Genomic DNA, 20987 nt, shown 5'->3' on the forward strand with positions numbered 1-20987 from the left:
CATGAATAAAGATTCAGAAAATTGTTTTCAGCTACCACTTTCAGAAAACTTGAATTAATTCAAGGGTTGGACACTGGAAATTAAAGGAAGCAAAACTACCCCATTCTGGCAGGGGGTCTGTGAACACAAAATCATTTCCAGATTTCAGAAACAGTTCAATTAAATGGTTTCCTAGTGCTCATTTCCAGTGCAAAAAAAGAATTTTTTTTCACTTTATGTTACACCGTAAGATAAAAGTGGTGGACTTAGGCCAAAAGGCTACCCTGGTACAGCAAAAGCAACACCAACATGCACTAAATTAAAAATAAAAAGGGAGGCAGGGAGAAGAAAAGAACAAAAATAAAAGGACTTTCTAACCAGGGCACTAAATAACCTCCCCGAAACATGCTGTGTTACTGCTGAACAAGATATCACTGCACTTTTCGTCTTTTTCAGTAGACCTTGAAGAAGCTGAAAACTGAGCAGGAAGACTTCATCTCTCTGAGCATCTTCTAGAAGATCTGGTCATTGCTCCCTCACTACGCACTGCCAGTCGGGTATTTGCAATACCACTCGCAATCCACTGCTTGCTCTCCGAAGATGGGTTCTTCTGTGTCGTGCACAGAAGCACAAGCTGAGCCACAGGCTAAGCAAACCAGAGGGCTGCTGCCGCCAGCCAACAGCTTGTATCGCTCCACCAGCAGACAATGAGCAATCTGCACAACAAACACGCTGGGAAATAAAGCAGCCAACGGAGTTAGATTAGTTCTGAATCAGATTTTTATAAACGGAAGCAGACATCCTGGCCAGTCTGGCTTTGCCACATGGTCCTGTGGCGACGATGGACTTCAGCCTGGGAGACTTATTTCCCAAACCAATGGAAACCAGGTGAACGGGAAAGGACGGGCCTGCATTTGTCAGAGGAGGAAGGATGGGGTTTTGGCAGAGCAAGAGTCCACCAGAGAGTCAGGAAGGCACCAGCTTCAAAGAAGGTTACTCATTCAGTCCTAATAGCTAGAGAAAGGAAAACACAATGGCTAAGGTGACAATGGGAAGCCACAAAAACAGACTGGGTTTGTTAGCAAAGGAAACAGGCTCTTCATGCATGGCAGAAAAACATAAAGGCGCTTCTTTGGGCCATGCCCGCTCACAACACTACACACAAGTACATGCGAAGGAGAGGGAAAGAAGAGCAGGATTTTAGTTTGTGATCAATATTGTAGATATTAATCACCTTATTATTAATAGCTGCTATCGATATGCGTTAATACAAAGTTTGCCCTGACAAAATCATTTCGGACAAACGTGTTCCCAGTAGGAAAGAAGAGTGTTGTAGGGGCAAATTACATGGGAGGCACACACAATGAATAGACAGAATTATATGGGAAAGCTGCGCTGGCAATATGTGAAATTTTTCACTTCGTTTAAGGCACCTGGCAGAGAAATGAAAGAGGTGGTGCTCCCATCAAGTGGATGCTCCAAGAACCTCGGGAAAAGGATCTGAGCCATCAGCACAGAAAACCTGTTCCTCTGCACATATTCCCAGGGATGAAGTTGCCTGTAGGAACCCCTTGAGCACTAACAGGTAACAAATACAGGCTGATGACAAGTAGCAGGAGCCAGAACAGCAGTTGTAGCCATTCATATCCGAAGGCAATTCCAAGAGAAAATTGGGAGAAGCAGCCCTAAGGTGCTGCTGCCTACGTTACATGGCGTCCTGCTGGCCAGCCTTCCCAAGATAGAGGAGAGGCTGTGTAGAGCAGCCATAAATCCGGGGAGCTGACAGGTACCGGCCTCAGCTCAGCTGCTCTTACCACCTGATGAGATGTCTGGGGAACGACAGAAGAGTTTCCCCTGTTTGAGCAGATTAAAACCACTGTTGCAAGGAGGGATGAAGAAATCAGTTTCCAGGGATTTGCTAGTCTAATTAATTAGAGCAGCATTACAACAAGGGATCAAGGCTCCATTTTAAGGAGGCAATTACCAAACTCCAACACCTTCCAGGATACTTATGCAACCAATTCTCATCTGAGACAGCTGTATGAAAATAATTGTGCAGCTGCATTGCATTGACATGAAGAGTGCCATATAACCTGAAAAGGTAGGAGAAAAAGTCTATCTGCATACCTCTGGAGCTGAGGGGATCGATCTTTAGTTCTGGTGCTGCAAGAGGCAAAAAGTGTCTCCAGTTTATAAAGGCACTTCTGAGAAGCAGAAAGCTTACTTTGGGATGTATCAGATAATACATATTTTATAAGTTGCCTAAGGAAGATGATATCACTGCATTTGTGCAAAAAGTTCTTTTTTTGAACTGACCAATTTGCAGAATAACGCAAAAACTTTGAATAAACACAAAACTGAACAGTAATCATGTTCAAATCAGTTGCCTTCCAGCAAGTCTTGTTGCCAATTTCCTAAAAGACTCTTTATTAGGGAAAAGGCTATCCTGAAAAAGACCAAACACCCTCCACCATTATTTTGGTGTGTGTGACAACAGCCAGAATGTAACTTGTTATGTGTGATGCATAATGAGATCACATTCAAAATGTGCTTGTATGATTGTGTTGAGGCCATGCATCCATTTGAACAAAGTTTGTTCAACAGACTTATTTCACATGGGGTGTCAAATCAGTTCAGACTGGGTCTTACAGCGCACAGCCAGCTCTGAGACTAGAGATCGCTCCATCCTGTTACTCTGCTATACACGAAGTTAACAAGTAGTGAGATGAAAGGCTTGAAAGCTGACTGCCAGCAGCACTGGTGTTGGGAGAGACCAACATAGTGTTGCACCGTTGCATTTTAGCGACTTGGACCTGGGCAGGGTTTGGATGGAGGTGGCTGGGCGGGCTGGGCTGCGGCTGGGAGCTGCAGGCTGCGAAGGAGCCCTGCAGAGAGCTGCAGGCGCGCTGCACCCTCCAGCAAAGGCACCCTGGGCAGGTGCTGGCTGCCTGCTGCTGCGGGGGACAGGGACACGCAGAGGCACGGAGGTCAGTCCTCCATCAGGGGACTGCAGCCCCGTGCGAGCGGAGCCCCCCGGGAAGGCAGTCTCACAGCCCACCCATGGGGCAGCCGCTGGGAATCACCGGCAAACACGCATTCCCAAACGGCAAAAATAATTAACCGCCTGGCTTCTTTTAATTAAGACCTTGACTTATCCACCACTCCAGGATACGCAGATGTTTGGCTGCTGCGATGTGTCAACACACCTGAGCACTGGAGGCGATTCGTCTCTTGGCTTCGTACCCCAGCAGGCAGCAGAGAGGGGCTCCCATCCTGTAATACCTGCGCACCCCAGCTTACGGCATTGGCCATGTCTATGGATGGAAGACTTTTTGTTATCAATGATATCGCTGGTGCTGCCTTGGTAGAGATTTTCATATGCAAATTTTGGCATATTAAAGGTGTTCTGCTGTTCTGGCAACCTTGCATCAGCTAAGTGCCAAAGCAGCATGCAGTGTTTTACACTTACGTAAGGAGATAAAGTTTTTGCCTCAAGGATATGATGTTCCAAAGACAGAGATAACGTGATGGAAAATGACAAGGAGCAGTGCAGAAGGGGGGTAGGGAAAAGAAAACAAAAGAGACAAATAGAGAACAGAAAGGGCACGGTACTGTCATGGGAGAACAAGCCTGATTTTTTCATTTCAGCATGTAAGATGTTTTCCCCGGGTTATCCTTCTTTAGGAACTTTTAAGTTATTTTTCTTGATCATCCTCTTCTCATCCTCCACCCCCTTAGGACCATATTTTGCTCCTCTGCACTTTGAGAATAATCAGTGGGTTTCGTATGGAGGATGAAGCTACTCTGCGTAAATGCGACTGCTGAAGTCTGGCCCCTAAAGAGTCACAATCGCTCGGTGCAGCAAAAGATGAGATTAATGATAGAAACTGCAGATGACTGTAAACAAATTTATCCCTTCAGTTTATCTCTTCCTCCTCCTCTTCGGTTTCTGTTATTCAGGCCTGTGAGGTACAGCATCTCTGACCAGAAAACATCTATTCGAATCAATGTCTTCAGCTTGAACTAATAACCCCGCCACCGTTACAGCACCAGGCCAGTCTCCGACAACAATGGGGCTGTCCACCCCTTTCTGTCCCACATTGCCTCCAATAATTGGTGGCTCTGCAAAATTTTAGTTCATTCTGCAGCCAAGTCATCTAGTATCGATGATTATAAAGCTATAATAAAATTGTTACTGAGATCTCTTCATCCCTTGACATGGGCAGTCCTGTTCGGATTGCTTTTTGATTTAATTGTTCTTTACTAACTCAGGGATTCCTCTGCTGTTGGGCTAAGATTCTGCACTCACTGATGAAAGACGAAATACCCTAAAATGGAATAGACTATTAAAATATAACTATAATAAACTGGAAGTTAAAACCTCCATGACAAAATAATAAACCCTTGAAAACTCGTGTTATGATGGAAAGCCTAACACATTTGTGTTCATGAAGAACAAACCCACTTGTTTTATAGCCCACCTAAAAAAAACCCCTGCGAATTCATTTTGGTTGTCTTTCTCAGAAGTGAGACCTAGGAGATACTAGTAAGAGAGAAAAATGTTCAGAAATGCTTTATGTCCTAATTTTAAGTACATACTTACTTATGTTCCATATGTTCTCCCAGCAGCTTTACTTTCCATATTGCAATACCTTGGTGAAATAGTTTTCTGTAATTTATGCTGAGATTTTTCTGCCACGGACATTTTACAGCAAGTCAAAGCGACACAATCATGACAATGCCATACGGAAACTTCATCGCAGTGCATCACATCAAACTCACGACATGCATTCAACAAGGTGGCCATGGTCATCTGCTCACAGCTATGACCACGTATTAATGCAACAATAATGAAGCTCTGATTCGCAGTAAATGTACATTATTAGCACATCGTATTAACACCATAGCAGAGATACTACACTCGCGTCCTCCTTCTTAGTATGACGGACATTAACTAGAGTTTTCTTAATTCCCTGCAAACAGGATCAAGCCCAGTGTTACGGTGTTAGACTAAGTGGCAGAAGAAAGGCCAGGCCCTCTAGCACACCTGCTGCCTCGCCCTGTAGTTTTGATGCCAACGCAGGGATCAGAAAGGAATCCTGAGCCCCCTAACCCTGAAACCACCCAAAGAGGTTTGGGACGCTGCATCTCTAGGCAGGACAGGCTGCCTGGGCGTGCAGGATGGGATAGGATGGGGCGGGACGGGACGGGATGGGATGGGATGGGATGGGATGGGATGGGATGGGATGGGATGGGATGGGATGGGATGGTTTAGCCCGGCGGGGCTGGGAGCAGGTAGGGCACCCCGGGCTGCCCCGGGGCTGCAGAGAGCAAGGCGGGCGGGAGGAGAAGACGCTGGGGGAGGAAAGAGGGAAGGATGCTCGTCCCGGGGAGACCCCCGTGCCGGGGGCGGGCAGGGAGCGACCCCCTACCTCCGCCCTTACCTGCGCCGTGCGCCTTTGTTCCTCCGGCTGCCGCGCCGGCAGCGCCCCGGCCGCCCGGCCGCCAGCCCCCGCGGGGCCATCCTCCTCCTCCTCCTCCTCCTCCTCTTCCTCCTCCTCCGCCTCCCGCGCCTCCCCGGCGGCCCGGCGGCGTCGCATCCCTCGCAGGACCAGCAGCGCCGCCGCCGCCAGCAGCAGGGCCGGCCAGAGCAGGGCCAGCAGCCGCCCCGGCAGCCCCGCCGCCGCTCCCGCCAGCTCCCCCGCGCCCAGCGCCAGCCGCACCGCCGGCCCCAGCATGGCCGCCCCCGCGCAGCCCGGCGGCGGGGCCGGGGGATGCTCCGCGCCTCTCCGCGCCGCTCCGCTCCGCCGCGCCCGGAAAGTTGGAGCCGGAGCGGCGCTGGCGGCGGAGCCGAGGCGGGCGGGGGGACCGGCGGTCGAGGCGGAGGATGGGCGGGGGGGGGGGGGGCGCGGGGGGGCGCGGACGCGTCGGTGCTCACGGGAGTCTCGTCGCGAAGGGTTCGGCCGGGAGGGCGGTTGCGCGGTGCGGGGCGGGCGGGGGGTGCGGGGCGAGGGGGGCGCGGCGGGACCCCGGGCGCCGCGGCGGTAGGGGGGGGAGCGATCCCCGGGGGGAGGCAAGAGTCGGAGCACTGAACGGATCTCTCCTATGGGAGGAGGACGGGGGTGAATGAACCGCGAACGCGATGCGGTTCAGGGCAGCGGAGCTGCGGGCATCAGCGTCGGCGTGAGAGCAGCCGTTCGGTCGAGGACCGGGATACACAGGGATGGGCACAACTGATGCGTTTTGGCAGAATTCTCCAGTCTAGACAGAAGAGTTTTTAGGAATGTACTGCTGATCTCAGCGCCGTTACACGTACGTCATTACCGAGCAGCATCCCTCCGATGATTACAAGAATTGCCACTGTAATGCGGCGTGTGATGCTTTCTCATCTAGTGCTGATCCTCAGAGAAATAACAGTTTATCACCGCTAGCGGAGCACTAAGCAGAGCGCCTCAAACCACAGACCTCTCTGCTGTGCTGGATGAAAAATTTCTCCACCCACCAGGTGAAAAAGTGCAGGTGATGCTCTCAGAAAAAGTCTTTTTTTTTTTTTTTTCAAAGTCATTGAGCTTCTTAAAGTGACAAGTTGTATTTTATCTTGGCCAATCTAGAGGCACAACCTCGGAGAAGTTAAGCAGGGAACAGCAATGAAGGGAAGGAACGAGAGCCCCTCACTCAGAAGTGTATCTCAGCGTGGTCATGTATTGCAGCTGACACAAACACAGTGGGACTCACCAGGGCTAGGGAGCATTACTACAAAGGTAGTAAGTAAAGCTTATTTAAATAGAACAGTGTAAAAGTCATGTTTGTTGTAGAACTAGCACAGAGAAGGGATTGGGAAGGGAACGGCCTTTATCTGTCTTGGCTTTATTTTGCACCCAGTGGGGACTGCTCTCTCCTGGGTGTGGATCCAAGTCCTGGAGCTCAATCCCAAACACACATCCAGGCAAGAGACAGCAATGGGGAAGGCTAAAAATCCATCCTTCCTTTGGATTACCAGCTCTTCAGGGATGAAAGATTTATTATTCCTGTGTCCTGGGCCTAGTTCCAATTTATCCTGAACAAGTCTAGGTGTTGAAAGCACAATAAGATGTCATAGCACTCTAGAAGTGTCCAGACAAAACACAGGAGGATGGTCGGTAAAATGATGTGCTGAATGGCTCTATGGGCAGAAGCAGGTTTTGGGAGGGAGGGAGTAATGCTTAATACACAGAAGAAGGCCACGGGGGTATGGTGGTACTTGGAATGCTGTTGTTGGGACGGGAAGCTCCTGTTTAAACATGGATCCCACAAATTCTGTTTTCTGTCTGCCTGTCTCATCCTGCCTGTCTTCTAAAGTTCAGCATGACTAAACTTGTTGTCTGAAACCTCAGAAATTTCAGTGTTTCTGTTCCTAGCCCTGATGCTGGTTTCTTATGAGAAGATGCCTGCCTTGTACCCATCTGGAGCCCTAAGCTGGTAACGAAGTCAGAGACAGAGGGGCTTCCCCTGAAGTTAAAAAATGGCGGTTGTGTGATTAGTTTTATGACATTTTAATTTCATACTTGTCTTTTATTTATTCCCTGTCTTGATTTCTCTGTTCACAAAATGGAGATACATCTCCCCAAATATGAGCTGTTAAAAAGTGTACAATCTTTACCTTGGATCATAAATAAGTACTACTACTTGCAGCTCATCTAAATTAGTTTGCTTTTATTTTTCGCGGGGAAACATAAGCTGAAAGACTTTTCAGGAGTCAGCATTGCTTAACTGACTATGAGATTACTGCTTTGCACCATTCTTTTCTATTTCTTTTTTTTCCTCCACAAAACAAAGGCGATTATTGTGGCTGGCCTGTAATGGCATTTCTTTTCAAAGATAAGCATCACCATATTAGACCTTTTTCTAGTGTAAATATAGGTTTATTTAACAGCATATCACTTACAGTATTGGCCCATGAAAAGAGCACAAATTATCAGGATGCGTGTTACATGGAAAGCCTGAGAAGATATTTTTCTATTTATGTGTGACATAAACTAATCGCAAATGTCTGATGGGGAGTTGTCCTCCATTCAGACTCAGAAAGAAAGTCCGATAGTCAGGACCTGGAACCATCTATTTGTTGCAGATCAAAATGCAGTTATTGAACACCGACAGAACAGTGCAGTCACTAATGCCTAATGGGCCATTCTGGAACCTGTCTGCTGCTGCATGCAGAGTTTTGATGTGCCGAAATGATGGCAGCAGGCTTTGGGAGTTTTTCTAGGGAAAAAAAGCAATCTTATTAATGTTTAAATGTTTCATGAAAACATTTGATTTTGACAAAACCATATCACAATTGAAAAAAAAAACAACAATGAAAAAGTTGGGCAGTCTTAATGATAAAAGCAAAACAGAAATTAAAGCATAAACTTTTATTTCATTTTTCTGTTAAATTGTGAAAAAAAAAACTCTGAAAAAGTAGGGAACAAAATAATTGTTTTAATAACATTTCACAGAAATTCTAAGATCTTCACCTGGTGTGCTAGCAGTAGACTTAAGGATTCACCCGTGGAAGCCGAGAGAAGTACCCTACTCTGATGCTGCTCCTGTTTAATCAACAGCAACAGATGTAATAGAAAAATTAGTGATTTCAAACAAGTCAGAGATGTAAAAGGAAAGCTTTTAAACTGCTTCAGCAAAACCACCCTTTGAGGGGCAGCGAGAAGACCTCTTGGCAGGATTTGATGCTCTTTAATCAGCTTCCATCACCTGGCAGTTCAGAAAATTGTAGCTGAAAGGCAGGCGAGTTTCGTTTCTGACAGCTACTCAGGAAGCCTCAAGTAAGGGGAGAGAACAAGCTGTGTCTTCATTACTAGAAGCAATCAGTGCTTACCAGGTTGTTCAGAACAGACCCTTCACATAAAAGTACAAGGCTTTGTCCTCCCCTCTCTGGTACTATGGGAATTTGGGGTAACTACATGGAAAACAATGGGGTTTCGCACCCGTTTCAGCGCCAGCGAGCAGCTCTCCTTTCAGTAGGCGGTTTCCAAGCCCTCGGTCGGGAGCTGTTTCTGGCCAGCACTGTGCAGATGCAGGCGGGAGGGTGTCGGGACGCAGCTGAGATCAAAGTGCAGGTCTCTGTTTCAGGCATTCGTGGGTAATGAAATGCAGAGCCAGGACGTGTGTCGTCCTCCCCCCCACCCCCGCCCCGAGCAGCGACTACTGCCATGGAGCCCTGCTCCTGGCTGCGTCCGTCTTGGTCTGATCTAAAGAAGTTAATTTACAGGCTGAGAGGGTCTCACAACCCATGGCTCATTTACAGGCTCGAAAGGGCAGTTGCCTGAATCCTGAGGTTCATCTGCTGTTGCACAGGAGATTTATTCACAGCGTATTTGTGTAACTCACAAACTTATCCCATTTTTTCTCCTGACTGAAGCCCTGGTGCCCTACTGACTTGCCATGGACACAGGTGAAGCTGATGAACTAGGGAGCTTGCTTAGCCTATCGGTGAGGAAACTGAGGAACATGCTAGCTGAACGCCTGGCAAAAGCATGACAATAACCAGTAATGGGAGAGGAGTGCTCCATCTGTTCAGACTATTCAGCTCTTTGCATGGCTGCCCACATGGCCAGGTATTTGCCATTAAACAAGATAATTAATTCCTTGACAAGTCGATATCTGGCCTAGCAGTCCGACATTTCCTTTTGGCATCTGTGGCTGCTTTGAGGAATGCGGCTTTATAGATTTTTACTAATTATCTAATAGCTTTTTGGTCTCTTGTTTCAGTATGTGGAACTGGTGTAAATTAATCGCAGATCTTTGGCATACCATTCTTAACTGATTACCCTAGTAAATATGTTTAACACTTGCCTTGGTTTCCTGTACATGATTCATTCGGTCAGTAAGCGATCCATCTTTGTCTGCTGTCAAAGTCTTTGAGTTGGAAGAAGGCTTTAATCATGTTACTTGGCTTTTCTGCATAGGGAGAAGAAATGGATTCAAATAAGCACCCAATGGTAATGCAGTCAAAGAAGAACCATGGCCTGGGTTTCTTTCACCAATAAAAAGTTGTGTAAGCTTCAATTTCCCTTTCATTTTCATAAGGAACATACTGAAAACATCTATTCAGCCAAAGATGTGAAATTAAAACAAAGAAAGAAAAACATCTTGAAAGGAGGAAAGAAGGCACTTTCCCAGCTTATGCGTTAATTAAGACCAGTCAAAGAAAACTGCTTCAAAAGGAAGGAGGAAGCCAGCGGTAGGCACGGCTGCAACTGCTTTTAATAGGCTATAGCAGTGACATGCATGGTAGACAAAGTCATAGCAGGCATTAATGCAAGAACGTCAGTTCAAAGGGTGCAGCAAAAAAGTTGGAGGCAAAACTGAAGTTACTGAATAGTAAAATTGTTTCACTAGCGGATTTGTCAGCAACAGTATGGGACAAAGGAACTTGTTTAGCAGAACACGATCATCTTGAGAACTATAAACACTGCTGGTTTAAAGATAAAATCAAAGGCCTTGAGTGCAAAGCAGAAGTAGATGTAAAAATATGCATAGTTGGCTTTCCTGAAGGCAAAGAGGTTTGCATCCCTGTCAAACAATTCCAAAAGAAGCTATTTAAGTGCCCCAGGTTGCTTTTGCACCTTTAGCACCCGCTTTTCCCCTGGATGAAAGCCTGTGCAGAGCTGCATGAATATACAGCAGCACTGGTAGGTTTTTCTGCACATCCCATCAGCAGTGGAGATCTGGGAATCTGGCAGGAGGACTTACTCTCTTCCCCTCTACAAAAAAGCTGAGTGCAACGTGCAACATACTATTATAAATACTTTATACAATAAAAAAATGGATTTGTCTAGCAGCAGAAGACAGGACTGTTATTATGTCCTTTACAGGCATATGTGTTCTCAGTGCTGTTCAGCCTGTGTGTCTGATCCAGCTGTCTGGGAAACCAGATGGTAATTTTCTATTTCTTTTGACAGGCAGTTCAAGCTCTTGTGTTAAAAATTTCTAGGTCCCTTCATCAGAGATCAACAACACACGTGCATTTTTTCAAGATAATGATGACTACAAGGAAATCTCCTAAAATCAAGATAAGTGTCTGTCCTTGCTTTATTCCAAACCGGCACACGACACAGTGAACACAGAATAAATTAGGGATGACACACAGTTTGTTGCTGTCAAAGACAGCATTCAGAGAGATGCAGCTGACACACTGGAGGGAACCGATCATTACCCTCAGGGAAGCTTTAGTGTCAAAAACGTATGAATACACATCCACTGATAAAAGTGTGGCTTACGCTGCAGTGTTCAGACAATATTATATTCTCATGTGATCTAGGTTTCAAAGGCCACAAAGTTTTCCCTAGACACGGTCACATAACCTCTGTGTCTGAAGGGGATCTTCCACTTTGATCTGGAGACATGAAGGTCTGAAAAATGTACCGCATCCACCACATCCTTCATGGTTTCTTCTCATGTTTAGTCATCCTCCGCATGAAAAAACCTACATCTTGTTGCTAACTTAATGTTATCTAGCTTCAGTTTCCCACCACTGATTTCTGTGACTTTCTGACGGAGACATTCTTCTTGTAGCTGTTCAGTATTCTTCCTGAGAAAGTGCTTCAGTGTCACAAGAACATTACCTCTTAAACTCACTTCTGATAAATAAAAGATGTTAAATCTCTTTATAGTTCTCACCAGAAAGCATTTCCACCAGGTCTCATGCTATTTTTGGAGACTCTTATTTTGCACGTCTCCTGGACATCCTTTTTCTGTGTTGTCATATGAAGAGGTAATATTCAGCCTCTGGAACCTATTCATTTGTTCCTAGCATATACATCATGGGATTATTTTAGCTCTCTTTTCCACACCAACACATTACAGGCTCCAGCAGAGCTGCCTGCTCATGTTTTTCCTGCTTCCTAGCCAGTTTACTAATTTTGATTAAAAAAAATATTTATTGGATTACAAGAGTAAATGTCATCTACAAACTAGCAGGACTTGTTGGTTGCCAGCAGGTGACTGCCCTGTACTTGGTTCCTTCCTCTGCAAAGGAGAAAATAGTGTTTCTACAGCACTTAGTCTATCGTGTCAGCTCGGACTAATCTCGTCACAATGTCGGGAAGAAGAAGTTGTTTAATCTTTTTGTGATTAACAGGGTATCTGGAGCACTTGCAGATAGAACTTTTTGAGGATACTGAAGAGATTGATGGTTGTTGCACAGGCTGGTAGCCTTGGTCGGTATGACAACATTAGCAGACAAAACCCTGATGCGTTTGTGTTGCTTTCGGATGGTCTGTCCCATCGTATCTGTATGTCAGGTGTGGTCAGTGGGTTAAAATTTGCTTCTGCACTGTTCACAGTATCACTTTCTGTAATGAAGGATTATTATAAATGCATTTGATTTCTTATATTCCTGGCATACCTCCTGAGAATAAAAGTAGCTTACGGAGGCTGTATTTACATGGTGCTCTGTAGGTACATGCCTACTTGTTCTGCCCACAGAATGCGTTTTCGCATTGGAGGTGGAGAAATTGTGAGTCTGGCTGTAAAAGACCACAGCAAAGTACCCGGAACTGGCCCATCACCAGAGCTCGTGCTCCAGAGGGGCAGCCAGGAGAGCTGGAGTGTATCATCTCAGCATGAGTCAGACCTGAGACTTATGGGTCTCCTGCCCCCCAGTTGTAAGCTGGTCACAGATGATTTATTGCTTTGTCTTCTCTTCCTTTAATCCCAGGTCTCCTTATTGCTGAAGGAGATCATTCTTTTTGGGCATTGCTGTTGAGACAAGCCCAAAAATTCAGACATTGTGAACTGCTGTGGTCTCCTGGAGCCACAGAAACAAGTGCCCAGTTCCTAAGTGTCCTGTGAGTGAACACTGCACGCCCAGGGAGCTTGCTGGCCTTTGCGTAAGAGAAAACATGTGATTCACCGTGAAGAAGATTTTGGATCTGGCTCTGCAGTAGAAATCTCTATTAATGACTAAGCCCTGAGTTTTTTCAAACTGCAGCTTTGTCTAGATCCCAGGCTTGTGTCCCTGAGTTGTGCCCCCAGGACCCAGCCAGAGTCAGAGTAACCGGCGGGATTTGTTGGGGTTGCAGCTTCTCTACTCACCCTGTCTGAAAAAGAATGGCATCTTGGGATGAACCCAACATGTTTTGTCTCCTTCCATAGCCTGGGGAGCCACGATTCCACCATAAGACATGTGATGATGGAAGCAATGACAGCAATGGTTTCCCATTTTATAATTCCCATGGTAACTGTATCATGACTTAGACTGGCACCATTTGACTTTTGAGGTTGTCTCTTAAAACATGACATAATTTAGCTTTCAAAGCCATCCCAGCACCCCATTCTCACAGCACCCTGCCAGCCGCACCTTACAACAACATTTTGGTGCAGCGGTGCTATTGGAGACTCCCAGGCATAGGGTTAATAGTTCCTCCACATTTCCTCCCAAATAATGCAGCATTTCAGAAGGGAGAGCTGTGTTTGGCATGTGTTTTTCAGAAGGGAGTATCTTGTAATTTTCCGAGCCTCTGTAGGAGTGCATGTTTAAGACAAGCTCAAGTCCCTTAGCTGATCCCTACAACCCCTGACTGTGCTGCCCGCAGCTTATTGTGGTCTTTGGGTACCATGCAAGACATGCAATTCGACACATCCAAAATAAAATCTGTTCACCTAGCACAGATCAGAGGTGGTCCAGTTTTTAAGCCTAGCCCTGGAATGTACGTAGCAAAGTATCTCAGGAGGAGGAAATCTGGGCTGCAAAAGGTTGGCAGCCAACACAAGGCAGCACAAGCGTTTTGCCTGAGCCACGGCACTGCTGGGCAGAGCTGTGGTGGCCTCGGGGCAGGCGGGAGAGGGGCCTGGGTCCACCCACTGAAGAGAAATTGGCAGCGAGGGCTGGACTCTGAGCCTCTGTCCGAGAGGAGCTCGCTTCCCATCATGGCTTGTTCTCGCTGAAGCCCTCACAGTCAAAAAGTCACAGCTAATTCTGCCTCCTGCTTTCAGCCCTCCTGTTTCATTTGTAGTCCTGCCATTGAACCAAGGCCTGTCCTGAAACCTCCTGAAGTCAGGGAAACTGGGAAAGGTCTTTAGCATCATGTAACCTCTTAAGAGCTCTCCTCTAATTAGCCTCAGGTTACAGGCAGCATGGGGGAAGGCAGCTCCCATAGAAAAAGGGGCTGGATTAGATGGCACGTCCTGTGGGAAAAGCTCAGATCCTGGAAGGAAATGCTGGCCATCATTATGTCAAGGGGATCTGCTGACACTTCATCATATTTCTATCTGAAAATTAATCATTTGCTGTTACAAGCAAGTTCTAAGATGACTAAATGAAGCACAGGAGGGACAGCAATATTAGCCACATTTTCAGTCTGCAAGAGGGATTTTTTTTATATTCTTGATACTTTCAGTTTTACTTCTCAACTAGAAAATATAACCTTCTGGTTTACATGCCCCTCGGGGGCCGTGTCCACCTCCCAGCTCTGCTGGGAAACTCTGGCCAAGACATTTCAGCTCAGGAGTTAATGGCTTTTCTTTCACATCCTTCATCTGCTTGTCTCCTCAGAACAGCATTCCCCAAACTCCACCAGCCCAGAGGCAACAAGTTTTCCAGGCAACACCACCCTTTGCTCTCCCTGTGAGCCTCAGTTTTAACTTCTGAATTTCCTGTGCCTGTCAGTAGGATCGGGGCAGGTGGCCGTGGGCTACTGGGGCCAGTGGGGTGATGTTTCAGTGCAGGAGCTGTTGATGGTAGGATGGACACCTACAGCCTTGGGGCCAGGTACCTGAAGGAGCACTAGTGTCATTCCAATTATGAGTATTTAATGATGGTTACTGATCTGGGAGTTCTTTGCGCTGTAGAGAGAAAAACAAGCCTTAAAAATTGCCTAATCATGAAGCAGAATGGGATTTAAGGCACATGTCTCTTAGTATTTCCAACCAGCTTGTTTAAACAGCTTCTTGTGTGGCGTGCTGGCCTTTCTCAGTTTGATGCCAGCGGGTGTACCTCCTCCTCCTTATACAGTCTAGATGCCAACGATGGCAGGTCCTACAGCTCTCAGTAACAAAATCCTATTAACTAACTGCTAACATAATTCCATGTCTAAAACATAAGACATTTCCTTTCCTAACAGTAGATAAACATGTTAGTGATGCGAGGCAGTCGGATGTAATTATAACAGGAACCAGGAGTGGGATTAAAAAGTTCCAGGTCAGTTGTGTCTCTTGAAATATGACTTTGTCCCCCTGGAGAGCTCATCAGTATACCAATCACCTGATTTCCTCCGTGGGGAACCAGTATTTTTATCAGGGCTTGGACACAGCCAGCATACAGAAGCATTGGACTACCAGGACATGTTGAATTACCAGTAAAAAAGTGCTAGCAAAGTTCAAAATGCCATCAGTTTTCTGAAAAATTAGTTCTTCGAATAAACACTCTGCTCAGGTGATTATTACCTTAGTTGGGGCTTAGCTTATCATAGAATCATTAAGGTTGAAAAAGACCTCTAAGATCATCAAGACCAACTGCCAGCCCAACACCACCATGCCCACTAAGCCACATCTACATATTTTTTGAACACCTCCAGGGATGGTGACTCCACCACTTCCCTGGGCAGCCTCTGCCAATGTTTGACCACTCTTTCAGGAAATAAATTTTTCCTAATGTCCAATCTAAACCTCCCCTCGTGCAACTTGAGGCCTATCGCTTGTACTTGGGAGAAGAGACCAACCCCCACCTCACTACAACCTCCTTTCAGACAGTTGTAGAGAGCGATAAGGTCTCCCCTCAGCCTCCTCTTCTCCAGGCTGAACAACCCCAGTTCCCTCAGTTGCTCCTCATAAGACCTGTTCTTCATCCTCACCACATGCAAGTGCCCTCCCCTAAGTGCTAACTTGGCAGTGGTGGTTTGGTCAGCAGTGTGATAATTGAGTCTGAAAATTAGCTGCTGAGAATTGAAATAAAGTACTAGTTTTTGTTCTTGGAGTTTGTTGAAGACTCTCATCATTTGTAGACTGGCATCTCAGAAGGGCTGCTTGTGCATGAGAACAAGAGGATCAAGAACAAGGAATGAACTGTAACCACTTGGAGCCCTCAGCACAGGACTACTGTGCGAGACCTAGGAGAGTCCATCTCTGTGATTAGAAATGCAGCTGGAATAACTGTGTAACTAACTCATATACCAAGACAGCTTCCAGACAAAAGCAGACAGGGCCAATGCAATCCAGTGGGACATATTTTCCTCACCTCAGGAAAGCACTTCTGTGAGCAAGTGAATTTCTTGAGTCTCAGGGATGGCAGTAGCCCCCTCATGAGGATCAGGCAGAGGCACTGATAGTCTAAGCCATGGCGCATCCAAAGAAATATCTTGGTTTTAAACCACTTTTTGAGACCCAGCATCCCCATGTTGCTGAGGTATGCTCCCTACTGCCCTTGAGAAGCTGTGGTGCCCTTCACCCCTCGTTTTGTGGGGCCAGCTCCCAACAGGCCTCTTCCCTTCCAGCTCAATTCACCTGGAGTTACAGTCTCACTCAACAGCAATTGCAATGGTACCTAGAGCTAGCAAATATGCTGGGAAGCTGAAATTGCCTATTCCTTAGTTGTCACTATGCCTGCTCTGCTCATGAAACTGAAGAGAAGAAAGGACGTTCAATTTTCTCTTAAAAAGTAATATTTCAGAATACGTCCCTGCATCCTATGCGTGTTGTACCACCTTTGAGAAAATTACTTCTGAGCAACAGGGACGAAGGGAGTCCCTTACACGTCCGTGCCAAAGCAAAGCCTTTCCAAACAGTGGAATAAAGGATCCTGGGAAGGCTGAAGCCTTTGATGGGCATCGCAGAATCATAGAATCATTCAGGTTGGAAAAGACCTTTGAGATCATCAAGTCCAACCATCAACACTATTCTACCAAGTACACCCTAAACAGAGTGGCCCTACAACATCTGTCCCTCACATGGGAACAAATCTCAGTCATGCACAGCCAGACTGTCGGCGCTGGCGGTTGCAGACTGTGCAGACCCAGGGAAATTTGCAATTCCAACAGCAGATGGCACAGTCCTAAAACTAAAATCAGCCTGCAAGGCAGCCACAGGGAAGCATCGTCTGAAAGCTCCTGCAAGAGGATCCTGTGGAATAAGTCTACAGATTTGTCAACATAAGCAAACTGGTTTTGAAAATAGTGTATTTTCTCTTTAGGAAAAATCGTTTGTAAAAGAAACTGCATATATGAGACAATTTGGTAGCAGTGGAGTTTAGTTTAAGACACTCAAGTACAACTGACAAATGTAACTATAAGGTTTTTTGCATCCATGCTTCATAAAGCACTCTTTTAACTATCCTTGTATGATCTAGAAACAATTTATAGTGGCCGTAGAGATAAATAAATTCTATTTACTGGAAGGAAAGTGATATTCCAGAATCATTTAATTGAACAGTAATGTCTTAAATTTGCTTTCATGTGGACTGAATCCTTTTGTGTTTCTTAGCTATCATCCAGAATCTTACAGTATTAGGCATAAAAACCATTTTCTGTTATGTCTGGAATTTTCTGAACTAAGTGAGGTTTATCAGACTCAAAGCCTCAGCCATGTACATATGAGAAAAACAGTGCAGCAGACTTGGCACTTGGTTCTATTATCATCAAGATTGTTGGGCAAATACACTTATTTTGGCACTTTTTCTACAAACTTGCAGAATAAAACCTAGAGATTTTCACTCAATAAGCCTGGATGTATAATCCAGGACAACCATTTCATGATGTTTAAGGAATTAAGGAACAAATCCATCCTTTTGATGCACCAAGGAATTGCTAGAGGAATTGTCTAGTGGTTAGATCGGGAAACTGTGAGTCAAGGCATCTGTTCCCCCCTTTGTCAGTGAATCATTTCCTCTTCTCCGAGTCCCACAAAACACCCAGACAGAATCTGTCCCCAAGTAAAATAAATTTTTAACCAGATTTGGTCACCATGTGGCTCCCAGGCTACTGCTTGCAGTAGAAGCTCTACCATGTTTTAGAATCTGAAAGCTTTAAATGTCAAAAGAGAAAGTTGTGTTGTGGTCCTGTCCATGAATTTTCCCTCTGCAGGTTTCACAGAGGCTGGAGCTCTGTTATCAGCTGCCCTGTGATAGCACATAGCAGCAGCAATCTCAGCATGGTTCTCATTTTGGTAGATGTCATAGAAGTGCAGAGAAAAAGACTTTTCCAGTGCTAAGAAGCACGCAATTTATATTAGTAACATTTAAGGACTGGACTATCCACCTCGGTTAAGGATCTGGTGACCTTCTTGCAGTTTGAAAGAGGCTGCTGTGTTCAGAGAGTGATTCAACCCACAAATTTAAAATCTTTTCCTTGGGATAGGATGAATTATTTTCTGGAGCTGTCTCTACTGTTCATAGGAGGAAATGTCAAGTGATTTTACTCCTAACTTACTGCTTCAGTTCAGTGCTTGAATGGGCGTTCTTGACGCCGGCTATAGGCGTCAGACCACGTTAAGCACCAGCCCCTTAAGTTTAACAGAGGTATGTTTGCCGCCGTGTGGTACTTTCAACAACTACAGTTGCTGCAGCAGTTTTTGCGGTTGCCACACATTCCCTGACCCCACCACCACTGCACACCGAGGACTGCTGCTGCTCCTCTGTCCAGTGGTGTTTGCCCAGGAACCAGCATCTTCCCAGAGGCAACCTGCAGTGGACAAACAGAGAAACAGTGAGATGCTTTACTGCCCAACATGCTAATCGGTCATCCTCTCCTACTGCTAATCAAGCAAACAAAAATATGTGCTCTCAGAGATAACAAGGATTAAAGGTTTTAGAGTTATTTCCCACAGGGATTCCAGGCATTCCCATATTTGCAGTAATTCCCAGAAGTTTACCTCCCAGTTGCCTGTGCAGGGAGATCAGTGGTCTTCAATGTTCAGAGAAACAGGAGTTCTGAGTTGAATAACTCTGCAGAAATGTCTTGAATATTTGGGATTCCTCCTCCAAAAACATCTGTCTGACACAAGAGGAGATTAATCTTACCTGGCTGCAGCTTACTAAAATTTAGATTGGTGAGCAGGAACCCTCAGTAACCGATGGAGGCAGAGAAGCAGTTTCAGATAATGAAAGTATGAAAGAAATAATGCCTTAAACAAGGGAATCACAATGGTCTATTCTTTTCTTCTGCTGTTTGTCTTAAAACAATTTAAACTGTAACTTTCTCACTGAGAAAATAATTTTCAGTTTCATTTCTCCATAAAAAATCAGTTTGCATTTGCCTGATACCTTTCAATTGCTATGTTTTTTTCTACTTCTCTGTCATCAGAGGTAGTTGTGGTTTGGGTGTATTATGTTGGTAACTACGTTGTAGATGTTTACATCTGATCTGGCTATTTTAAGCTCTGCTTGCAAACACTTCTACTGAATGGTATTTCTCATTCTAAAGTAGAGTAGGCCTAATGAACAGCACCCCAGAAATGCTTCTTTCTTCACATTAATTATGAGGAGAGCCTGGGGTCACTAAGCTCTAGTGCAGGTATCTGCACTGCAAACGTTTAAAATTAGGTGGGACAAATCTCATGCAAGACGCTTGATACTTTAAGCCCCTGTTCAGTAAAGCCCTTACTGAAAGCATAAAATGAAGCCTGAGCTTAAATGCTTTGCCAAACTGAAGCCTCAATTACTTAAGGAATGAGAAGACAGTCGTGGGGGATCATAGCAGTTAGACTTGCATGAGGCTTATGTTGGATTTCCACCATGCAGTCCTACATACCATTCTATTCCTCTGCAGAAAACACTTTTCTCCCTTCAGTTTCCTCCTCCAAACATGTTTATTTCCCACCCGCCCCGGCGCTCACTCTCCCTGGCTGAGTCACACACGCGGTGTAACCCAAAACTGGGGCAGGCGAGCAAGAGGCACCGCAGACTGCCGGGATTCGCAGCTCTTCGCCACTGGCTCTTACCCTTTTTTTTTTTTCCTTCAGTGTTTAGCATCAAATTCTTCACCACTCAGCTGAAAACTGTGTTTGAAAGTGGCAAGACTGCATAAATATGCAGCGGTGGGATGAGTGAGCTTTCTGTAATTTGGGGCTTGGTTTGTAAACTGCTGGGGGTAGGTGGCCGGAGCCGAAAGCCCATCCTTGTGGGGCATGTTTGCACTAGAAAACTTCCTGCTCGCAGGGTGCATGTCCAAGCACAGGCACTGGTACCCACATTGTGGTGTTGGCCTGGGCCACCGTGCTGTCTCACATGGCACCTGGGCACATCCAGCCCCAAAACGCCCTCCACGTCCTGTTACCTCCTCCTGGCTACCAGGAGAACCTGGCTGTGGGAGCAAACATTGAAGTTATGCTAATCATTTTTTATAGTCATCTTGCACCTTTGAGGCAGAGACCTAATCATCACTTTTACGCAGAAAGAAGTTACTACAGTCATCTCCCAAGCTTTGCCAAGGCTTTTGGGTACAAATAATAAATAATGGTAGCGATTTATTATTGTTATGCTCATGCTGTAAAGGTGTTAAAGGAGATGTCAAAATACGCAAATCAAATTGACGGGCTTTGTTTATATATGCCATCACTGTGCGACATGAGAAGCAGAGAAATTAAATTATTAAACTGAGATCAGCCATCGTGAAGAATTGCTGCAACCCTGAGGAAGTGTGGACTAAGTGGAAATTGATAACTGTAAAAATACAAGGACACCATTGTGGTACTTTTTTTTCCCCCTGTTACCACAATTTAGGCTCTGTAGTCCCTGCTGGTCAATAAAATCAATAGAGACGCAATCCCAAGTATTGGGCAATACTGGTATTGATAATCACAGTCACCTAAATTCCACTCTTAGTTTCACACAACTAGTTGACTACCTAATAAACCGACCAAGCAAACTAAACCAAATAGCAGCAACACAAATGTAATTGCGAATTCAGTTAAGTCCAGTGGCTGTCATTGCCATGGGCAAGGTGACTATGTTAAGGGATGAGGGAGACAAAATAACCAGCAATTTTCTGGCCTAAACTACATTATGTTTCTTTCCACAACTCCCCAGATCTGACTTCCAT

The 20987-nt window shown here is 45.6% G+C and overlaps 1 protein-coding gene across 1 annotated transcript in view; it reads right to left on the reverse strand.

Moving 5' to 3' along the window:
* The window catches only part of LOC147416053 (uncharacterized), a 29969-nt gene extending 24252 nt beyond the window's left edge, over nucleotides 1–5717 (reverse strand). The window contains exon 1 of the mRNA XM_086461909.1: nucleotides 5424–5717. Coding sequence (XP_086318035.1) covers nucleotides 5424–5717 — 294 coding nt within the window. The remainder of the gene's footprint in view (nucleotides 1–5423) is intronic.
* Between the last annotated feature and the right edge of the window lie 15270 nt (nucleotides 5718–20987).

Source organism: Leptosomus discolor, chromosome 2 (assembly GCF_034619465.1).
Source record: "Leptosomus discolor isolate bLepDis1 chromosome 2, bLepDis1.hap2, whole genome shotgun sequence".
NCBI lineage: Eukaryota > Metazoa > Chordata > Aves > Leptosomiformes > Leptosomidae > Leptosomus > Leptosomus discolor.